The 24,669-nt window shown below is 32.5% G+C and overlaps 1 protein-coding gene across 1 annotated transcript in view; it reads right to left on the bottom strand.

Moving 5' to 3' along the window:
- LOC143056362 (uncharacterized) overlaps window positions 1–19,488 on the bottom strand; it is a 28,982-nt gene extending 9,494 nt beyond the window's left edge. Inside the window, exons 1-3 of the mRNA XM_076229451.1 lie at window positions 19,331–19,488; window positions 11,476–11,998; window positions 6,934–7,169 (exon numbers count right to left, since the gene is read on the bottom strand). Of these exons, the coding sequence (XP_076085566.1) occupies window positions 6,934–7,169; window positions 11,476–11,701 (462 nt within the window). The 5' untranslated portion in view covers window positions 11,702–11,998; window positions 19,331–19,488. The remainder of the gene's footprint in view (window positions 1–6,933; window positions 7,170–11,475; window positions 11,999–19,330) is intronic.
- Window positions 19,489–24,669: the final 5,181 nt, after the last annotated feature.

Genomic DNA, 24,669 nt, shown 5'->3' with positions numbered 1-24,669 from the left:
TAGGTAATCTGGAAAAATATGCTAAATCAATTGTCAAACTAGTCTTAGGTAATCTGGAAAAATATGCTAAATCAGTTGTCAAACTAGTCTATGTGTTCTGAAAGATATACAAAATCAGTTGTCAAACTAGTCTTATGAGTACTGAACAAATATACAAAATCAGTTGTCAAACTAGTCTTTGTGTTCTGAAAGATATATAAAATCAGTTGTCAAACTAGTTTTATGAGAACTGTACAAATATACAAAATCAGTTGTCAAACTAGTCTTATATGTTCTGAAAAACTCAAAATCAGTTGTCAAACTAGTCTGATGAGTACTTAACAAATATACAAAATACGTTGTCAAACTAGTCTTAGGTAATCTGGAAAAATTACAAAATCAGTTCTCAAACTAGTCTTATGTGTTCTGACAGATATATAAAATCAGTTGTCAAACTAGTCTTATGAGTACTGAACAAATATACAAAATCAGTTGTCAAACTTGTCTTATGTTTTCTGAAAGATATACAAAATCAGTTTTCAAACTAGTCTTATGAGTACTAAACAAATATACAAAATCAGTTGTCAAACTAGTTTTAGTATTCTGGAAAAATATAAAAACAAAATAAGTTACCAAACTTGTCTCATGAGAACTAAAACAATATACAAAATCAGTTGTCAAACTAGTCTTAGGTATTCTGGAAAAATATAAACAAATTCAGTTGTCAGTAGTCTTAAGTATTCTGGAAAAAATACCCAAAGTCAGTTATCAAACTAGTCTATGGTATTATGTAAAAAATAAACTAAAATCAATTGTCAAACTATTTTAGAAATTCTTGAAAAATATACAAAATCTATTGCAAAACTAGTCTTATCTACTTAGACCTATAATGGGTTTAATTTTTACAAGTTGTGACTTAGATGGAGAGTCGTATTATTGGCACTCATACTGCATCTTCTTATATCTAATTATGGTTTAGTTTATTTGTTTTGGGTTGCATATTGGCATTGTTACTCATCGTTGTCACTTTAATGGAATTTAAAGCGACTGTTATACAAGTGAGAGATTTAGCTAGCTTTAAAACCAAGTTTAATCCTGCATTTTCGTCATAAGGAAATGGATGTACCTAGTCAGTAATATGATAGTTTGTTTTCCATTCCTTTGATGCTTTTGAGATTTTATTTTGCCATTTGATTTTGTCATTTAATAAGGGATCTCCGTTTTAAATTTTCCTTGGAGTTCGATATTTTAGTTTTTTTTTCTTTTTTTGAAGATTTTACATGGTAGATTTTGTATTATTCTTTTTTTTTTTATTTTTGGAAAACATTCAACTTTTATATTATTAAAATCATTTAAGCCAAAATAGCTGGAAGGTTTGAAAAGAATTAAAAGTAGACCTGCCCTGAACATCCATTACTTATTATAGCCTACAAAAAAAATCTGTGAGAACCTTTAAAGTCATTATACTAAAACTTTATATTATTTGTTTGTTTTCCAGTTTTGATGATGGGTTTTTAAATTCTTCAAATACAATCTTAATGAGATCAGAGGTAGAATTGTTTTTCTAATGTTGAGAAGAAAATGTTTATAATTTGGCGGGACCATAATAAAGAAAATACATGGTATTTTGGGGGAGTGAATGGCTGTATAAATGTATATTATTTTTGTGGTACTCGGTATTGCTTGTTTGAGATGGAAACTAGCTGACGTTTGATTTTTTTTAGAGCATGGTGACTGATGCAAGATTTATCTCAAATTTGGTATTGCAGTCTGCATCGCACAGTCGGAAACCCGGTTGAAATAGAACAAAAGAATCGAAGCTCTTTGTTAGAGAAGGCGATAAATGTGTACTGTAATGTTTACTATAGTGACAACAATTTTAAAAGTTAATAGAAACAAACAAAATAACAATTTTCTTTTCAACAACGAAGTGTTTTATTTTAAAAACACCATTTACATAAGTTTTCAATTTATCTAGTACATAGTTAAGCAGAACAATTAGATATCAAGTCGACGACATGGGTATCTTTCAAGTTGGATGTAGAAAATGCATAACCTCTGATTGTTTTTAAAAAACTACCACGGACGGAAAACATATCAAGCTATTAGTTCAGTAATTTTCGTTTCTGCCCTTCCATTATGTGACTCAAGAAAAAAAAAGGGAAACAATTGTATCGAAAAGAGAAAATCGAGTGCACCTTTTTATGTTAGGGCGTGTTTGAGTTGAATATTTTGTCTTGATATCGTACAAAGCAAGAATATTTCATAAATCGTCTCGCTTCAGATTCTATCATTTTTATATATCAAAGCTACAGGTTGACTTTATTACATAAAAAGTACTAAAAGATGAAATATATGGGTCAGGTGAAATACCTATCTAATGAATCACAAAAACAGAATAGGTGTGTTCGAATAGCTATTTTTTAACTGAAAGTACTTGACGACAGTCTTTCAAGTTGGATGATGAAAATGCATATCTTCGAAAAATTATAATTTTTTGTGTATGATAACTAGGGTTTATAGTCTTCAACCACTAACAAAATCTAGTCTGCCCTTCCACGAAATATTTAATTAGAATTTTGTTTTAAATGTTTATGAATTTTCGAAAATTCCACCTGACAACCGATCAGACAATAGTTTTAAGTTCAATCAATGCAGACAAGATCATTAACTGATGCTCATTAGCTAGTTGATACATTTGTCTTTTAAAATACAATTAACATATAAGGATCGTAATGGTGCAATGTGGATAAATTTATCGGTTTCCAAGAGCAAAATTGGTAGCGCGTCATCCCTACAATGGCTTCCATTTCTACGGTTGTGAAAATGAACTGGCGTAATGGGGAGATAATTTTGACGAAGTAGAATCCTGACTGCGCATTCAATGACTATAATTATAATCAAAGTGCTGGATAGCACCTCTGGAAAGTTTGCAACTGTATATGTGTATTATTTAAAATAGGTTATAGACGTGTATTTTTTCAAATATGTATTTAATCACAGTTTTGATTTTTCAAACTAATCCATTGTCTCGCCAGCAATTTCAAAAAATCACTTTTTATGCCTCATTTATGAGCATTATGTTTTCTGGTCTGTGCGTCCGTTCATCCGTCCGTTCGTCTGTCTGTCCCATTCAGGTTCAAGTTTTTGGTCGAGGTAGTTTTTGATGAAGTTGAAGTCCAATCAATTTGAAACTTAGAACACACCCGTCATATTGCGGGTCCGTGACTGAATTAAAGTATATAACTATGCGTGAGCCTTATTTTAGTATTGGGATTGTCATCTGATAAAGTCATGCCGATTATAAGATGCACAGTTTTCTCTGCTTTCAAAATCTTTTTGTTTGAACCCGTCGACCTGAAACTTATCAATTATTGGTAATATTAATTATTCGGAAAACAAAAGGTTTGGAATGGAGTATTTTTTAATCAACAGCATTGTCCTATATTTATTAATTTAGTTATAAATAAAGTTGAATTCTTTGATTCACTGTTTCATGTCATGCCCCCTAACAAATTGAAAACTGTACCTATACGCCTTATTTTAAGTCCAGATTTTTAGTATTCGTGTTGTCATCTTAGAAATTCTTACTGCTTAAAATACTACAATGAGGAACAATTTGACAATGATTGAATTTATTTAATAGTGTCAACCCTGTGATTATAACCCGTGTACATAGCAAAATCCGAAATACACAGTTTGGTGGTGCAGCTGTCAGATGAGAAACGTACAGATAAGGTAATAGGTAACAGGTGAATATACTATTAGTATCGGTATCGGATTCCATTTTCACGGTCCACTGAACATAGAAAATGATAGTGCAGATGGGGCATGCGTGTACTATGAACACATTCATGTTTTATATATCTATACTTCTAAATCTAAAGACCGTATTATGTTCACCTGATAAATGTATAACCGAAAAAGCTACAAGTCAAACTTATATATAAGGGTATATATACTTGATATGGTATACTGAAAATTTCACCCCTTTACATCTAGAATGGTAAAAGTGACGCCAACAAAATTCAAACTTGACTTGTGTTTTGTGGTTAATATAAGCATTGCGTATAAGTTTCATAAAATTTGGTACAGGCAAACTAAAGTAAGACAACAGAAATCCATTTTGGGATGTATGGACGTACGTACAAGTAAGGGATGCACATACTTACAGAAAAAACAAGGATGATAACTCAATATGATGGGGCATAAAAATAGTAGTATGACCTCAGGAATAAAAAGTTTATATACACTAGATTCATACAATGTTGATCTGATGTGCTTTATAACCATGTAACACATTTTAGTTGCTGCTGTGTAATTACCATTGAGGCAATGATATTTGAGATTTTTGTTTTAAGCCATTTATTTGATATACTAGTAATCATTGCCTCTGTGTAAGGACGACACATAGTTAATTATAGGTCAATCTTAAAGAATCATACTGCCCCAGGAATAAAGTGTGAGGATAAAAAATTCAGGATCCGCCATTGCATTATTAAGCACTGAGAAAGCCATTTTGCTAGTACATGTCAGTAACATGTACAAATGTTATTAAATCACTTGTCTTTAGCTTGATCACAGTCTTGATATGATGACTCGGTTGCTTTTAAAATATACGGATGCTATGATACTAATTGTCATTAAGACAATATTTTTCTCTTTCAGTTTGACCCACTTGAGCATACTGAACGAGTAAAGGTCCTTATATCCACAATAATATTGGAATTTGAAACAGCTAGTATTTAAATAACGCAATTAAAAGTTTTCAAATGATTTTTGGCATCAAAACTTTCAGATCGATGTCAGTTTGACAAAAACGATGCACTTTTCTATTAAAGCCGGTATTTACCTTTACTCGTCCTTGGCGTGAGACACAAGCCATATAAATATCGATTATTTTATATTCTATCACCTGTGTATTGTTAAAATAAATCAAACCATTATCACTTGTCAATTATCCGACAACTTGGTCAAATATCAACTTGTACTCGCATACCGGACTCTCTCGGTACACTCGGGCTATTACTTATTCAATAATAAACAGCTGTAAATATCGTACATAGTAAAAAATAGTGCGGGAAAATGTTCATTCATGAAATATTTGTGAATGAAACGCTGTTTCGCGTAGATTTCTTTTGATTTTCTCTTCAGCCAATGGCCGATCCGCAAAGTAGTGTTTGTGATATTTATTTTCAAAATGAAGTTAAATTCATCTGAATTGTCGGTGAACATTTATTCCTTTTTTATTCAAGCTGTAATCTTTTAAAAAGAGTAGCAACTCAAAATATCCAAGAATCAGAATTCGAACACTAGTACATTATCTTGGAGCAGAACATTGCAATAGTCTGTCTCACCGGAAGTTAAGGCCGACGCCTAAGGAAAGTAGCTATAGCAAGCTATAGCAAACTTTCCAAAAAGTATTTCCCAAAAACTTGTTAAGTTTTTCTCTGAATAGAACTTTTCATGCATGGAATCACAAGAGTTTCACATTATTTAGCCTATTAATCTATTGTAATAAAAATTCATAATATTTAATAAAATTTGTAGATTTAGCTAACAAGGTCTTTATATTTATAAAGTAACATTTGTTTATAGTGGAAAGTTGTTTTAATGTTAAATAAGCTACAACGAAAAATTGCTTGCTAGTCTCTTTCTGTGATTACCTTTAGATAACTCTGGTTCATTTCCCAATCAATCTATCATGAAGGGAAGATAAATAATACGAAGTTCACAATCGGAACAACTCGGCCTTTCTGGTTGCACGAAGAAATAACCTCGTATGCATTAGGCGGAGGAATCATTGTCCGGAAAATTTTCCGATTCGATTCAAAATTATATTTTTTCGACTGGACTGGTACATTTTTTTTACCACTACTGATTTAACTTGCTCCTGTCCGGAAAATTTTCCGATCCGATTGAATTTTATATTTTTTCGACTGGAATGGTACAAATTTTTTACCATTACTTATTTACTTTGCTCCTTCTTTCGCGCCAAAATATTTGGCAGAGTTAAAGTTCTTGATTACTGTGATATGTAACCAAATTATAGCGCCACCTGGAGGATAGAACTTCTTTGTGTCGCGGATCACTACAATTCCGGCCAACAATTTAAGAAGAATTTCTCCGTAGTGCATACGAGGCTATTGTACTGCGTAGCGAGAATGGCCGAGTAGTTACGATTGACGAAGTTCAATCATATTCTTTTTAAAAACTGATGAACGGTTCTTTATATTGGTATGTAATCATTTTAAACGTTTCAAATTTATGAAATTATATTCGTACATCAATGTTTTTGATACACCAATAACAAAAACTGAAATATATTGAATTGATACATTTTGTAACTATTCAAATTTATATCAGAAACCTAAACGTAATTATAAAATAATGAATATGTTAAAGGGAGACAATAACTTATTCGAATTGGCAACGGAATGTCACTCTTGCATACAAATGGCACATCAATATAATTAATTAACTGTGCAATCGCGCTCCACCTTCAATGATGATTCTAAATTATAAATATAACCAAAAGTTGTTAATCTATAGATAGTAAAGACTAATGAAATTTAACCCACTGTTTAAATATTTCTTTGCATTTTTTTTAAAACTTCCTCAGTAAAATGCTTGAGCCACTTGACTTTCATAGCTCATAATTAACGTTTTTACACAATGTAAATAAAGTAGCTAAAGATTGTTCGCTTCTCAAAGTGTAAGACGCAATAAAAATCGTATGCTTGCACCATCTTACCCAAAAACAGATTTAATTAAGTTCTGAACATTTCGACATTTCTTCGTTAAAACCGGTTTTAAACAAATCATAAGTACGTGTTAAGATCCGACTAAATACCCATATCCAGATATCGTCAGGTAAATTTGCTACATTATTATAGGGGAAAAGGCACAGGAGGTAAAATAGTAATATTGGATTTAGCTCCAGCTTTTACTTACTTTACTTATATCGTTCCAAGCTGAGGTGAATAACGTGCCATCTACCTTCCCATCATGAAGATGCGCCAAGAGGTTTCTATAGTGTTTTATTCTCGCTAAATCTGAGGCAGGTGTTATTTCTATAGTAACAGGTAGTTGGTCATATCCATTTATAGGAGGCACCAAGGGCAAGGTTGTCAGGTTTCTGAGCAATGCTATCATCAGTGTCACATCAAAAGTCTTAGAATCAGTGATACCTGAAAACAGAAAAAAAGGAAAACGTTGGTACATGATTTACACTGTTAAAAAAATTCAAATCATATACTTAGATGGATCTTGCGTAGGCAAATATCTGATTAACGTTGTCATGCCTTGCCAAAATGTTTATAACTGTACTGTAAAACAAAAGTCAATGCGTTATTATTTTAGTTAAGTTCCGATTACTATTTAACTTATTCCAAACACTAAGGCTTCTACAACTAGGTTTATCAATATACAAATAAGATGTGGTATGATAGCCAACTTTCTATAGGACCATAACCTAGTCCGACTGACTTCAAAGCCAAGTCATGTCGCCATGAAAATCGGTATAAATGAGACAACCTGTGAATTACAAGTCATACTGGACAACAAAAAGGCGACTGTTGTGTCTGCTTTGTTGTACATACTTGTCTTTCCACAATTAGGAAACACGGACCTATTCATACACATGGAACTAGAACACACCCGTGATATCGCAGATCCGCGACTGAATTAAAGTATACAACTATGCGTATGCCTTATTTTAGTATTGGCATTGTCATCTGATAAAGTCATGCCGATTATAAGATGCCTAGTTTTCTCTGCTTTCAAAATCTTTCGGATTAAACCCGACAACCTGGAACCCATCAGTTATTGGTAATATTAATTATTTTGAAAACAAAAGTGCCTGGAGTATTTTTTATTCAATGGCATTGTTCAATATACAGTTATAAATAATGTTGAATTCTTTGATTCGCTGTTTTACGTCATGCCGGCTAACACATATTTGAAAATTGTACATCTTCTTTTTTTGTACTATACGCTTTATTTTAAGTCCAGATTTTTAGTATTCGTATTGTCATCTTAGAAAGTCATACTGATTAAAATACTGCAATAGGGATAAATGTGACAATGAGTGAATTTAGTAGTGTCAACCCTTTGATTATGACCCGTGTATATAGCAAAATTCTAAATACACCGTTTGGTGGTGCGCTTGTCAAATGCGGAACGTACAGATAAGGTAATAGGTAACAGGTGAATATACTATTGGTAACGGTATCGAATTCGACCCTGAACTTGTTAATATTGGCAATATTAATTAAATGGAAAACAAAAGGGTCTGGAGTGGTGTATTTTTCAATCAACACCATTGTCCTATATTAGCTATATATAAAGTTGAATTCTTTGATTTGTCGTTTTTACACGATGACGGCTGATAAATTGGACCTCGTTATTTTAGTATTATAGATGTTACACATACTAACTTGCATTTCTTTACACTATCTTATCGTGTTAATATAATATATCCTAACTCGTCCGGTACAGCCTACATGAACGACGTGGTCTGACTGTAGTGACGTTTAAGGTTTCCAACGAGAGTAACTATGTACTGCTAGACTATTAAGTTTAGAAATTCGTTACCACAAGACTACTTTTGAAAAATCGTCACCAAATTATTTCATTCATGCATAGAATTGGTTTGTACATTTTACTATTCCTGAAGAACATTTACCACAAGCAGGATAGCAAATCCTAGTCAGTCTTACGGTGATGAAGTTTACCAAGTTCGTCTATTTAAATACAATCTTGATTAACTTATCGATCTTTTTAATAAACTTGTTACAAAAGATTACAAGTTCTACACTAATCAGAAAATTGAAATTGTTTATATGGTTGTTTTTGTTATCAATAAAATAAAACCAAACTAAATATAATTTTTGTACGCATATGTACGTTCAGTCCTTAAATCTGTTAAAACATAGATTGTAGCAATGCATAAATTCATGATTTTCTCCGAATGTTAATTACATCTATGCACTAAATCAATTGGTTGTTTGATGTGTTCTAATTGATATGTTAGTCTTAAATACATGATTTTTTTCCAGAAGTTTTATATATGCTTTTCACTGTCTTTCAGTAGCTATGCGTACTAGCTTTCAGTAACCGTGAGTAGTTTCAGATCAGTACAGTATGTCTTTTGTGATTATGTTACTTTTTTGTGCTTTACAAGTATGGATCTGAATAGTAAAGCCCATATCAGGTTGAAATCAAATATGTTAAACACTGTTACATTCTGAATGTGCCTATCCCAAGCCAAGAGCCTGTAACTCCGTGGTTGTCGTTAGTTGCTGTATGTCATATTGTTTTTCGTTTATTGTTTTGTTAAATCAAGCCAGTATGGATTTTTGCTCATTGCCAACTTCAATTTCAATATCAGTTCATCTCTGCTGCTAAAAGAGAGGCGAAATATATCAGAGGGTCATTCAAACTCATAAGTCTAAAATAACACGATAACACCATTGTAAAAATAGAAAAAGACAAACAGACAAAAAGAAAAATATTGAACAACAGGGACATCTGGGGTGATCTCTTCACTATATCTCTTATAAATTTGAAACAAACAGCCAACACCAGGGTTTTCGATATCACAAACTGGTCAAAACATTTACTAAATTTTATCACCGGTATAAGGAAATAATTCGTAAATATAACTCAACATGCAGACATCTTATACGTTCAGGTATTTCACATCCAAAATTTTATGGAAATATTCTTTATAAAACACAAAAATGTCAGTATTCTCCTCAGAAACTAACAAAACCTTTAAATAGACTTATTAAAAGGGGATATAGTTACGATACTGTTGTCAGGTCATTAAAAATTGCATATTTTGGCTTTAACATTGATTCACTGATAGGGTCTTTGCATCGGAACTAAACACATTTACTTCTAAAAAAACAATTGTTGGCATGACACGGGTTATGTTCCTCTCATATATTTTATGATAGTATGATACTAAACCCCTAACGGGAGGGATTGTACCTGATATTCATATGATGAAGACATAATCTTTCAATCAGTTTAATTGAGGTCTGGAGCTGGCATGTCAGTTAACTGCTAGTAGTCTGTTGTTATTTATGTATTATTGTCATTTTATTTATTTTCTTTTGTTACATCTTTTGACATCAGACTCGGACTTCTCTTGAACTGAATTTTAATGTGCGTATTGTTATTCTTTTACTTTTCTACATTGGCTAGAGGTATAGGGGGAGGGTTGAGATCTCATAAACATGTTTAACCCCGCCGCAATTTTGCGCCTGTCCCAAGTCAGGAGCCTCTGGCCTTTGTTAGTCTTGTATGATTTTAAATTTTAGTTTCTTGTGTGTAATTCGGAGTTTAGTATGGCGTCCATTGTCACTGTACTATTATGCATATTTTGGGGGCCGGCTGAGGGACACCTACGGGTGCGGGAATTCTCGCTACATTGAAGACCCATTGGTTGCCTTCGGCTGTTGTTTGCTCTGTGGTCGGGTGGTTGTCGCTTTGACATATTCACCATTTCCTTTCTCAATTTTATCCACCTAACATACCGGTATTTCATCAGATTTTTAAACTGGGCCTGGTTTATAACATGGAAACAGGACGTCCTATTTCGCCCTGGTTTATTACATATATTCACCACTGCTGGGACGCAGGAGATCCCACTGGGCCAGGTTTATAACCTAAACTTACAACTGCTCGGAAACATGAGATCCCATTAAGCCTAGTTAATGACATGTACTCAACACTGATAGGAAATAGGAGATCCCACTGGGTCTGGTGTATAACATGTATTTACCACTGCTACGGAAACAGGAAATACCACTGGGCCTGGTTTATAACATATACTTACCACTGCTGGGAAACAGGAAATTCCACTAGTCCAGGTTTATAACATATACTTACCACTGCTGGTAGACAGGAAATTCCACTGGGCCTGGTTTATAACAAATATTTACCTCTGCTAGGAAACAGGAGTTACCACTGGGCCTGGTTTATTTTAAACGTACACTCTCAATATCACTAGCAATCATAATGTGTATTTTATAGTTATGTCTCTGCTGATGGACTGTTAGTCCCCGAGGGTATCACCAGCCCAGTAGCCAGTACTTCTGGCATGAAAATACGGATTTTTTTTGTGTTATTAAAATTTGCTGTTACAAAATGTTAGAAATTATTATAAATTAAGGAATGTATCTCCCTCATGCAAAGCTCTGATTCCTTTCACGGATTTGGCTATACTTTTTGGACCTTTTGGATTATAGCTCTTCATGTTTTATATAAGCTTTAGATTTCAAATATTTTGGCCACGAGCATCACTGAAGAGACATGTATTGTCGAAATACGCATCTGGTGCCGGAAAACTGGTAACGTTAATGTTATTATATTATTTCTAATAATGTATTTGTTGTGTTTTGCTATAGATCTATTTTTGATAACATATACTTACCACTGCTAGGAAACAGGTGATCCCACTGGTCCTGGTTTATAACTTAAACTTACCGCTGCAGGGAAACAGAAGATCCCACTGAGCTTGGTTGATAACTCGTCTTCCTCTTAAGTCATTCAGCTTTTTCTTTGCATTCTTATCATTCACAGTAAAACTTAGAGATGCTGGAGGAAATTCTTTATCAAACAGGACACGAACTGCACGAGGAGAAATTCCAGTGAGTAACAATGCCATTCGTACATAATTTTCCTCTTCTTGTGAGAGAGCATTAGATGCCATCTTGGTAAGTTTTTGAATATGTCCGTATTATAGTAACTGAAATCTAGGGATTATATGGACTGTAATCAACAAAGAGTTGGTTTTTACAGACGTCTTGTGAATTGCATACTTGTCATTTGTTTAACTACTGTTTAATCTTTCAGAATTTAAGTAGTGTTCCGATCTTTCAGATGGCACTGTTTTATGTTTTAGGACCAAAGCATTATGGTAGTATCAATATTGTCATCCATGTTTTATATATATTTATCATTTCTCACATGCTTTCTAACTGCAACACGTTTCGGAAGTTAATATGACCTGAAAGATAAAATAGTTTTTTCCTAAAAAATTGAAATCAATCACAAGCATGTCGTCTTACAAATATCAAAGGAAATAGTCGTATTAAAATGCCCCATTTTACTCGGCCTTCTCCGTTCTTTGATGAGCCAAATGGTTATCATCTTAAATACATAAATACATGTACAAGAACATATGTTGAAGCTTTACAAACCCACTGTTGTTTTTCAACTGTTTCAATTAATTATTAGAAAACATACAGGTTTTTTTTTTAGTTTGACAGACGAGGAATCAGTTTTATCTGCTTAAAACTTTGTCTTGTTCGATCTGGATCTTGCGTCACACATATGGCTACGAACATAGATCTATCTACCCTAAATTACCAGACAACCCGTTTTTGGGTTGCTACCCATAAATTGGTAATTTGAAGGAAATTTTGCAGTTTTTGGCTATCATATTGTAAATCATCATTTATTATATATATAGATAAACTATAAACAGCAATAATTTTCAGCAAAACAAGATCTACAAATAAGTCAGCATAAAAAAATTTACATGTTACTCTATTAGTTCTTTCTTTCTCTTTCTTTATGATATGGTACAAAAATCAACCAAAAATATCAATTCATTTTGGAACTAGATGACTTTTAAATTGATAGCATCATTGAAAATGCTCCAAATTATCTCCCTTTGGTAAAAAAACGTTAAACAATTGAAAAAATTAAGGATTATGTACCCTTGTGTTGATTCAATGCTAAGCATATGGACATTTTATAGAAAATCCACAGCCGTTACCCTTGTACTCCCATATTTGGCAATTTGATGGCTGACAGATATAGGATTATTGCATGCAGCGCTAGTATTGATTTCCCTAAAACAAATTTATTAATGAAGTTGTTAGTTAAAACAAATAAAAATATGGACCAAATCAAGTACACCTTTTAGGGTGCGCTCGACTTTAGTGACCCAGCACGAGGTATTTTGGAATTTACAGGTTGGTTAGAACTTTTTGTGAAAAATAAACACTAGCACATCATAGAAAATCAAGTGAGTAATCTATGTTTCAAATCTTAGAAGAAAAATCTCTGTATTAAAGGCTGTGGATTTTCTATAAAAATCTTGGTTTATTTGCCACAAAGTAGTCTTTTTCTATTAAATGTAATGAAGCAGTTAATAATAATGCTTTGCATCAAGTTTCTCCTTGGTATATGTTCAAAATGGCCTATCTCTATTATTTATTATATCTGTAGTTTTGATACAATTGAAGTTTGAAAAGTTCGTAAAAACATGGCTACAGAAGGGGTCATCAACCTAAAGCGACTTCTGTAATTAACATGCTTTTTTCGGAGGACCCCATATTTTTACTTTATTTTTCTAATATTTAAGTAAAGGTGAAAGTTCATTTATAGATAAAAATGGTGAAATCCTATATTTAAAAAAAAATATACTCACGAGCCCCCTTGAGGAGTTATTTGCATTCATAGTCAATTTTAAACGAGTTCTCGTTAATTATGTAGTCTTTTACAAAACTCTTCTACTCTGAAACTACATGGACAAATTCAACAAAACTTTGCCACAATCATCATTTGGGTATAATTACTTTAAAGAATGTGTCTGATGACACCGGCTGGCAACCAAAATGGCCGAAATGGTCAAAAACAAGACCATAAGGGTAAAATGCAGTTTTTGGATTATATCATTTAGAGCATGGCTGACCGGGGTAACAATGTTCATCAGGTTAAGATCCATATAGATATCAGAAGATGTCGTATAAGTGCCAATGAAACAACTTTTCATCCAAGTCACAATTTGTAAAAGTAAACCATGAAGTACCGTCTTCAACGCGGAGACTTGGCTCACACCAAATAGCAAGCTATAAAAGGTCCAAACAATGACTAGTGTAAATCCATTCAAACGGGAAAAACAACGGTCTAATCTATAAAAAAAAAAAACGAGAAACGAAAACGCTTATGAAACACATTAACAAACGACAACTAGTGAACATCAGATTCCTGACTCAAAACCGGTGCAAACAAATACAGCGGGTTTAAACGTTTTACTAGGTATCAATCTTCACTCTTATCTGAAACAATAGTGTTTCATCACAACAAAGAAAGACACACTATTACATAGTTATATTATCAAAGCTACCAGGTTTAAAATGTAATACACCAGACGCGCGTTTCTTCTACATAGGATCATCAGGGACGCTCCGATCAAAATAGTTATGAAGCCAAAAAAATGTTCAAAGTTGAAGAGCATTGAAGAACAAAATTCAAAAAAAGTTGTGCCATATAAAGATAAGGTAATCTATGGGATAAGAAAATCCTTAGTATTTCGAAAATTTCATACTTTTGTAAACAGGAAATTTATTTTAAAAAAATGATATTTATGTCAACACCGAAGAGCTGACTACTGGGCTGGTGATACCCTTAGGGACGTCCACGGGCATCGATCCTGTGGTGTAAATAGTATTTAACTTACCAAGCTTATAATTGAATTCTCCAGACGTGCGTTTCGTCTACATCAGACTCATTTATAAAATAACTATTTAAATGGCTCAATCAAAAGACATATGTTAACACAAGTAAACATACACTGAACGAGTAAGTTTGATCTAGGACACAATGTAAGTACAAAATCAATAAACTAAGGGCTAGACAATTTCAGAAAACAGCCATTACCTTGAACAAAATACCGCCAAGTAGAATAATGGGTAAATGAAAATATTATTTTTTGTTAGGCATACAGTATACAGTATAAACGGAGAACGGATTTTCTTTTTACAAATAAAATAATTTTATTGTTCATAATACAAGAACAGAAGTGAAAATTAATGGTCTGCCAAACATCAACTATGGTATATATTAAAAATAAAGAGACGAGATATAATCCTAAATAAGTAAACATTTAAAAACAAAATAAACATTGCGAATCATATTAACAGGTCAAATTTACACGAAAGTACGATTTGAGGTTACTCGCAGTTATTATATGCCCTTAAATGAGAATAACTAGACAACCCGTATTAAGTTTGCTGTCCCTAAATTGGTTATTTTAAAGAAATTTTCAATTTTTGTTTATTATCTTGTATATTATTATAGATATATATAGATATACATAAACTGTAAACAACAATAATGTTCAGTAAAGTAAGATCTATAAATACGTCAACATGACTAAAATTGTCGAATGTCCCCTTAAGGAGTTATTGTCCTTTAAAGTCAATGTTTTATCAACTTTTTGTAAATTTTGTAATCTTTTACAAAAATATGCTCCTTGAAAACTACTGAAACAAATTTAACCAAACTTTGCCACAATCATCATTACGGCATTTAGTTTTAAAAATGTGTCCGATGACCCCACTTGCCATTCAACATTACCGACATGTCTAAAAACAGAACATAGGGTAATCATGACTTTAACCTCTGAAACTAAAGCAAAAGTATAATGATTTCATTATTTTATGCATCAATTGTAAACTAAAATATCAGGTGATAGACACATGCTCCTTGTAGCATCTAGTTTGCTGTTTGTGCCTATTTCAACATTATTTAAAAAGTAAAATCACAAAAGTACTGAACTCCGAGGACAATTCAAAAAGTCCCTAGTCAAATGGCAAAATAAAATGATAAAACACATCAAACCAATGGACAACAACTGTCATATTCCTGACTTGTTACAGGCATTTTCAAATGTAGAAAATGGTGGATTGAACCTGGTTTTATAGCGCTAAACCTCTCATATGTATGACAGTCGCATCAAATTCCGTTATATTTTCACCGACGAGTGAACAAAACAGACACAATAGGTAGATATCTATAATAGTCAAAATATGGGTACAGCAGTCATCACTGTGTTATAAATTTATTACATGTATCGATTGCATGATTAGATTGCTGATCCGCTGGCTTTAAACTAATCATCTTTTTATGTTACATATATCTTAAATATTAGTTTATGAATATTATAGTACTTGAAGTGTTGGACACCTTCCCCCTTTCCTAGCTAACTGACATGCAACAACACTCTGTTTTTTAGAAACAGTGAGCAAATTAGAAATATTTAAAGATTATCAAAGAACAAAAAAAGTCTACACTGTGAAATATAAGAAAAGGGCAACCTGAGCATACTAGTTACAAAAGCAAGAGTGATACCTTTCAACCCTCTATTGCTATGGAACCTAAATAATTGATTGTGTGTTAAAAAAACTAGTATTATAATGTCTTGAATTTGGCTGAAAACTTGATATTTGACATGAAAAAGCAACTGCTAGATGTCTATATTGAGGTGAAATCTGTTTTATTTACATGCCACCCATCAAAACTTGGGTTTTCCGAGTAAACAGCACGTCGGTACTTTGATTAAAGTAATCAGTACTTAATTAAAGTAACTTTAAAACACAGCTTTTGCTTGCATAATTAAACATATTTATCTGAAATCTTGTTATAAAATTGAGAATGGAAATGGGAAATGTGTCAAAGAGACCGGCGTTTTGCATTTGCGCCGATTTTTTCTTTCATTTGCGCCGATTTTTGTTTTCATTTGCGCCGATTTTTTACAGGTAAATTACAGGTTAATTACAGGTGAATAGATATAAGAAGATGTGGTATGAGTGCAAATGAAACAACTCTCCATCCAAGTCATGTTATTTTTAATTTATCATTATAGACCTCTTCTGTCATCCAGTTGTACACTATATTCACATACTTTAAAATCAAGAAGTAAAAACTTTAGATAAAAGCACTCTGGTTTATACTAAAATGACGAATTGAAAATCTATTTACAGCATTCAAATCCATAAAAACGGAATACATTAAAATCATAAATCTGTTCTTGCTGAGTATTTATAGGCAATATATCTAATATATTCCTTTCTTGTGATTTCGTCTCTTCTATATTTGTTGTAATTGTCAATAACGAAATCCATCTTTTCTTTGTCTTGCTATTAACGTACTTATGTGTATGGCCGTCGATGGTTAAAAAAAATTGACTCCTCGGCTCGTTGCAGTGTGCAATATGTCCATCAATTACAGCAAAGTTCAGAACAATATGAATCAAAATTAACTAAAACCTTTGTTTATAAACAGATTTTACCAATACACCTGCACGGTATAGTACATGTACAAGTATTAACTTACCTGTAAATCCAATTAGGAGCAAATATAAAATCGGCGCAAATGAAAGAATGAAAATTTTAAAAATCGGCGCAAATGTCATACGCCCAAAGAGACAACAACCCGACCATAGAAAAAACAACAGCAGAAGGTCACCAAAAGGTCTTCAATGTAGCGAGAAATTCCCGCACCCGGAGGCGTCCTTCAGCTGGCCCCTAAACAAATATATACTAGTTCAGTGTTAATGAACGCCATACTTGTTTCCAAATTGTACACAAGAAACTAAAATTAAAATAATACAAGACTAACAAAGCCTAGAGGCTCCTGACTTGGGACCGGCGCAAAAATGCGGCGAGGTTAAACATGTTTATGAGATCTCAACCCTCCCCCTATACCTCTAGCCAATGTAGAAAAGTAAACGCATAACAATACGCACATTTAAAATTCAGTTCAAGAGAAGTCTGAGTCTGATGTTAGAAGATGTAACCAAAGAAAATAAACAAAATGACAATAATACATAAATAACAACAGACTTCTAGCAGTTAACTGACATGCCAGCTCCAGACTTCAATTAAACTGATTGAAAGATTAGTTCATCTGATTACAAATTTATAATTACGATATTCTGGCAGAAAGCTGTTGACATTTGTCCATGCGTTTTATATATATCTTGGAGTTGCTGTACCTATACTTTCTCAAAAGTAATACACTATGTTAAGAACCTCAAACAAGTGAACTTACAAATTACTTTATTCTTAAATAAAACTGGACTCATCTAAAAGATTCAGTCACCAGTAAAACGTTTGTTTTCCCAATATTTTCCTCTTGGTTGGACAATGCTCATAAAACACACGAAACCCAGTGTACATAACTGAAAATGTGCCAATCCTGTTATATTAAAAAAGTTGGGCGAAAAATACCAGGGACAGTCAAAATCATAGATCAAAAATAAACTGACAACGCCATCAGGCATCACTGAATTTTTATTTTCTAACAAACTTTCGGAATTAATTGAAAAGAAAAAACAAAATGTTCCGCACCAAAGATTGATAGACAGTTTTAAGGGGATCACCATTATTGATCTTTTGATTTAAGGTTCATGTGGACTCAATGGCTAAAATGGCTGTATTTACCCCTCAAAATTTACTCTGAGTCCAGACAAACCTGTGCATCTGGGAAAGTTTTAAAGCATAGTATGCCCTAGATAAAAAAAAATGAATTGTATGATTTAGAAAATTCATAACTAGATTATGCAGTGCACTTTTTTTCGTCCCTGCAGAAGATGATAAAATTAACAAACAATTGAATTTCGCTTGATATGGTCCACTCAGATACACAGTTAAAATTTCACCCCTTGATATATTTTTAATTCAAAAAAAGTATCAATACCAGCGGCACGTCTGTGTATACCTAACTGTAAAAAAAACATTCCTGTACAGACACACCCCTAGTAAAGATAAATAGATTAAATAAAAAATATTGATTAAAATTCCAAAATTGTCCATACCATACCATAAACATTGTATACATATATAAACCACAGGCGCTTGGGTATATGATACTGATATTTTTGGGAATATTTTTATTTTTTGGTTGATTTAAATATTATTTTTTTATATTCATACTATATATCTATTACTACTGCGCATGCTTCATCTAGTTTCGAGGGATTCTACCAACTCTGAGACGACCCACATTTTACTATCCACAATAAGAAACGGGGGTTGTGTCAGAGTTGGTAAAATCGCTGGAAACTAGGTGAGACATGCGCAGTAGTGATAGATATGTAGTATTAGTATAGAAAATTTAATATTTAAATCAATAACAAAAAATCCTAACAAAATATCTGAATCATATACCCAAGCGCATTTGAAATAAACATAGTATACAGTGTATATAAATTTGTATATCCCCTCCATATTCGAAAAAATATACATCAATATATATATATATATATATATATATATATATATATATATATAGATATATATATATATGTGTGTGTACAAAATCTATAATCTAATCTCCCGTGAGAAACCCAAACTGAAAGTAAAAAAGAAAATTTAATTATTTAAGATTTTGAAAAGTTTATTCACCGCTGTTTCTTTACTCGATTTACCAATTATGTATAAGCTATTCTTTAAAATAGAAAAACAAAGCAATAAAATACATGTATATACTTTTTAACTTATAAATACTTTACACAGTCATTTCCTTGTTAGGTTTGTATGTTTACCTGTTAGAATACACACTTGAGTTCAAGTTGCATCACGGCAAACTAACCAACCAAACACTTTTTCGTCACATCTCTTTTATAGTTTTAAATTGCAGTCGTTTTAAAATCCTGAGAACTACTTTAACATGTTAAAAAGGTAAAAACTCTAAATCTATAAAAGAGATGTGACGAAAAAGTGTTTGGTTGGTTAGTTTGCCGTGATGCAACTTGAACTCAAGTGTGTATTGAATTGCTAAAACCTGGAACAAACTACCAGATAAAATAACAAAGTCACCATCGATAAATTCATTCAAAAATCGACTAGACAAATATTGGTCAGACGAAGAATTATACTATAATGACTATAGAGCAGAAATATCCGGAAGTCACGGTCAAAATAGTATAAGAAATATATTAAATTACGAGTCTGGTGAAGAGGAACCTTGAGGGATCCTGTACTGGAAATCAACTATAAGTAACTATAAGTAAGTAAGTAAGTATTCTTGTGTGTGTGCTGTCTTGTTTGGCGTCTACGTTTCACTCGTACACGGAACGACAAATGCCAAGTATACTCTTTAACAGGGTTACCCTAAAAATCTCTGGTAGCGTGATTAAGGGAATCCTGGTCACATAAATAAATAAATGGATCCTGGTATAGTCTGAACGAAGTCTTGCAAGTTAACATAAACACAAAGTCAATTAAAAGTTCAACACTGTATTATTCAATAATCCAAACTACATGTAACAGTAATATAAGTTTACAACATCTAAACTGCAGGCTCAACAATACGGTGGTATAATCATAAATCGTAAGTACACACCTCTCGTACACAAAATCGTCTCCCCCGTATATCGTATCTCGTCCCCTTCTCACTATCTATTTCTCTCTTTTATACTACTCTAGTAACCTGATTACAATATGGTTAAATGACTCTGAACAAAGAAATATTCTACAGGAGCTATAATACAGGAGCCCGGAGCCCGGAGCTAAGGTCAACCGAAACTGAGGTCAACCGAGGCACCTGTATAAACAAAGCAACGGGGCACCAGCTGATTAACATGATTGATTTGACATTTAACAATGTAACAAGTGCAATCTGATCGAAGGCGATAAAAATAGATTGTAAGGAATTACTTTATAACGGTTAATGAGAATAAGTAATCTAATTATACCATGATAATAAAACCCAATGATGCATGTAATAAACGAAAAACGTTACAGAGATAATAATATCTTCTTTGGGGAATGTGACCCTATCATCTCTATTTAGTTACACTACTCAGGATACACATTAAAAGGTCCATAAGTCACATGAAAGTTACTTTATTGTATAAAAACGATTAAACGTAAATACACTATACACAGAAATCTACCATTTTATGCCATATGTCCGACCTTTTGAACTTGGCAAATGAAGATATTCTTCGCTCATAGTAAATTGCATTGCGCTACACGTCATGCTACAGTGAATAAGAAGTAACTTTCTAAACCTTATACGATCTTATACGTCTTGTATTCACTCATCATAAATAGCAATTTTCGGTGAATAGGATATCATAAATGAATTAATGACCAGCGATGAACATTTGAGTCATTTATTAGTGTTGATTGCTAAAAATACACTTTTTTTAGTGAAGACACAAAGGAGAGAATAGAAGCATTGAATTTTTCTCAAAGTTCGGTATTTTTGCAATTTTACTTTTTAATTTCAGGTCTCTGTCATAAATTATTTCAACAACGAGCAATACTGATAGAACAGCAATCATTAATCTTAAAACCCTACTCTTTATATAGCTGAAAAACTGTCTATTGATAAGATCGATGATATCAGGAGAAATTTTGTCCGTCTCTTAATCATGTTAATTTCCCGCCAGGTTTAAGGGGCGACAACCTAGAACAAATACTTTTATTTATTGTTTTATTCGTTCCATTCCCTTATCAAATACTACTAATGCACGAATGTATCGCCAAGATGTGCCTATATAGATTAGACCGTTGGTTTTCCCGTTTGAATGGTTTTGCACTAGTAATTTTTGGGCCCTTTATAGCTTATTGCTCGGTGTGAGCCAAGGCTCCGTGTTGAAGGCCGTACATTGACCTATAATGATTTACTTTTATAAATTGTTATTTAAATTGGATGGAGAGTTGTCTCATTGGCACTCACACCACATCTTCATATATCTATATTGGAAAGAAATATACGCAAATGACTGTCAGATAATTCTACAGTATCATCAATATCTTACTGTTGCTGTCGTGATTGTAGTAATCTCAGGACATATTTAAAAAAATATATAGAATTTAGGTACTTACACAAAATTTGGAAAGTGCAATTACGTCCACATTTATCTTTTTTAGATACGTAGAAAGGGGCGTTTTTATTGCTCTCTTATGTGCATCTACAGAATCTTCGAATTTTGGTGAAGAGTTTGACAAATAAGAGGCTCTCAAGAGCCTGAATCGCTTACCTCATATTTTTTTGCTTAAATCTTTCATCAATGATTATTTTTGCTTTTCAATATATATAAATGAGTGGCTTAAAAATTTCATTTAAATGTTCATTGGATCTGTCATATTTTCTTTAAAAGCAAATAAATGCATTTTACCTATATGTTCCTTTTTAGCCATAGTGTCTATGTTTTTTGACGTACAAGGAAATAAAATACAAAATTTATACAAGATTCATTTGAAGATTTTTTAAGTTCAAAAACATTAACAACTTGTGTAAAATTAATTTAAAGGGCAATAACTCCTTAAGGGGTCAATTGACAATGTTGGTCATTATAAACTTTTTTGTAGATCTTACTTTGCTGAACATTTTTGCTTTTTTCAGTTTATATTTATGTTCCATTATTTTCAAGATAATAACCAAAAACTGCAACAATTCCTTAAAATAACCAATTTAGTGGCAGCAACCCAACAACGGGTTGTTCGGTTTGTCTAAAAATAACCTGGATGATAGATCTTGAACTTTTGAACAATTATACCCGATGATAGATTTGCTCTAAATGCTTTAGTTTCAGAGATTTAAGCCAAAAACTGCATTTAACCCCTATGTTCTACTTTTAGCCATGTTTGTCGATGGATAAAAAAATCGGGATAATTCATAAACTACATTATAAAGGAGCATTCTTTTAAAGTTAAGAAATATTAGGCACAATAGTTTCAGAGGAGACATTGCCATATAAGCGGGAGGTTTTGCTAGCTACAAAACCAGGTTCAACCCACCATTTTTTCTTAAAATGTCCCGTACCAGGTCAGGAAAATGGCCATTGTTATATTATAGTTAGTGTCTGTGTGTATTGCATTTCAGTGTTGTGTTTCTATTGTGTCTTTGTTCTCCTTTTATTTTTGATGTGTTTACCTCAGTTTTAGTTTGTAACACGGACTTGTTTCTCAATCAATTTATGAATTTCGAACAGCGGTATACTACTGTTGCCTTTATAAATTTATGACGTCTTTACCATAAATCCGTTGGTTGTTCACCGATTGATATTTTAGTCTGTGAGAAAATGATTATCTATTTGTTGTAATTGGCTAGCTTTCAGAAAATGCGAGTACTCTTATTCGCATTGTTTCTTGTTTTGCTGTTAGTTGGTTTTGTGCCGCATACTGATCTTTTGAGTTATGGCAATTGCAACTGATTTTTACAGTTCGTTTTAACATCAATGTTCCAGGTTATGGATAGGTGTTTGAGTGCTCACAGACATGTTATCTTCGACACATTCTTAATGTACCTTCCACAGTACAAGGTTTGATCTTAAGTTTTACCAGTTTAAAGATGAATCCAAAATTTCTAATAAATCTAAAATACACGCTAGCTTCTTTTGAGGTATGATACTATTTCATACAGATCCATACAATTATAAACACGTTGTTTTCTTGAAACACAAGAAAACTGCTTGTTTCGGGATCCTTATTCCTAAACAGTTCAGTTTCCATCAGCAGAGGGATTGACCATGTACATACCCCAGTCAAATCAGTTTGATTTATATAAGTAGTGATATACAATTGCTATGTACTTATATAATATAAACTAATCTTCTTAGGATGTAAAATAAAATAAAATGTATGACCATGATCATATTCGTGAATTATATTTCAAATGTGTCGTTTTGTTTGTGAACACCAATAGATGCAATGTGGTTGTTTTTTCTGTCTATTCCATCAAAGTTCTCTATCTCTCTTGTTGATTTACTATCATAAATTGAAGGAAACAAAATCCACTTTTTCTGTAAATAAAATCAAAAGTTTCACACATAAATTGGAATGATAGTTTTAATGTAACATAAAATAAACAACTAAAACAGTTCGCACTTCTATTACATGTTATAACAGGGGCAATCTACACTAACATTCACTGCAAGAAAACAATGAATTCCCATAAACTGCCAATGAATTTCCACGGAAATTGTTATTATGTTATTAATTCCTGACGTGACGTCATATATAGCCCGGTGAAGATTATACATTATTCTGTAATTATTGAACAACCAGTTCATATTATAAATAGAAATTAAATAATTTGATTTTCTACGGGTACTACATGTTAACACATATTTTATACATATATTATAATAGTTAGAACACAAATACTAGATTGAGGATGTACTTAAGACAAGTTTAGAAATTTGTGTCGGATGTTCTGAGGGTAACATATTTCCCCCTAAAAACACAATTTTTATTATCAGAAGCAGATTCTAGATTTCTTTTCTTTCGATTTGAGACCCAAATAGTACCAATGCAAATATAAGGTAAAAGGCCGGGTCAGCCTTCAACCGCCACATTCTAAATTTTAAATCGTTCGAAAAGGAGCTCCATAACCTTTTTTTTTAGTTTATTTAATGCTCTTGCGACTTATACATGTTATAGTACCAATTCTAAATTGTATTTTTTTTTTTTATATAATTTCACCAAAGTACAGGTTTAACAGTCCTTTAACAGTGAATAACATTACAGTATTTAATATGTTCATGGATAATTCTGTCATCCGCCATAACATTCAATAGACACTGGTTACTTAAGAGTCTACAACAAGCTGATTAAGGAAAATGATTTCACACTAAAACTAACTAACAGTTGTCAATATTCAGATGTGAGAAACATGATATCATTAATAAGAAAAAAACAATTTCATTCTGGTTTTAATTACACCTTATGTAAGAATCCGGGGTTTTGATTGGTTAATAGCCAGTGTATTTTTCACCAATTTACCGTTATCAAATGAATATCGTTCATTTTTAACGCCACCGGGGTATTTGCTAAAAGGATATGTCTTTTTTACCCTCTCTGCCGTGGTATTTGCCAAAAAATACTCTATCCGACTGCACGCTTGTAACGTAACGATCATCAATGCGTT

This window comes from Mytilus galloprovincialis, chromosome 13 (genome assembly GCF_965363235.1).
Source record: "Mytilus galloprovincialis chromosome 13, xbMytGall1.hap1.1, whole genome shotgun sequence".
NCBI lineage: Eukaryota > Metazoa > Mollusca > Bivalvia > Mytilida > Mytilidae > Mytilus > Mytilus galloprovincialis.
Note: the sequence above shows the minus strand (reverse complement) of the source record. Positions and strands in the feature narration are given on the sequence as shown.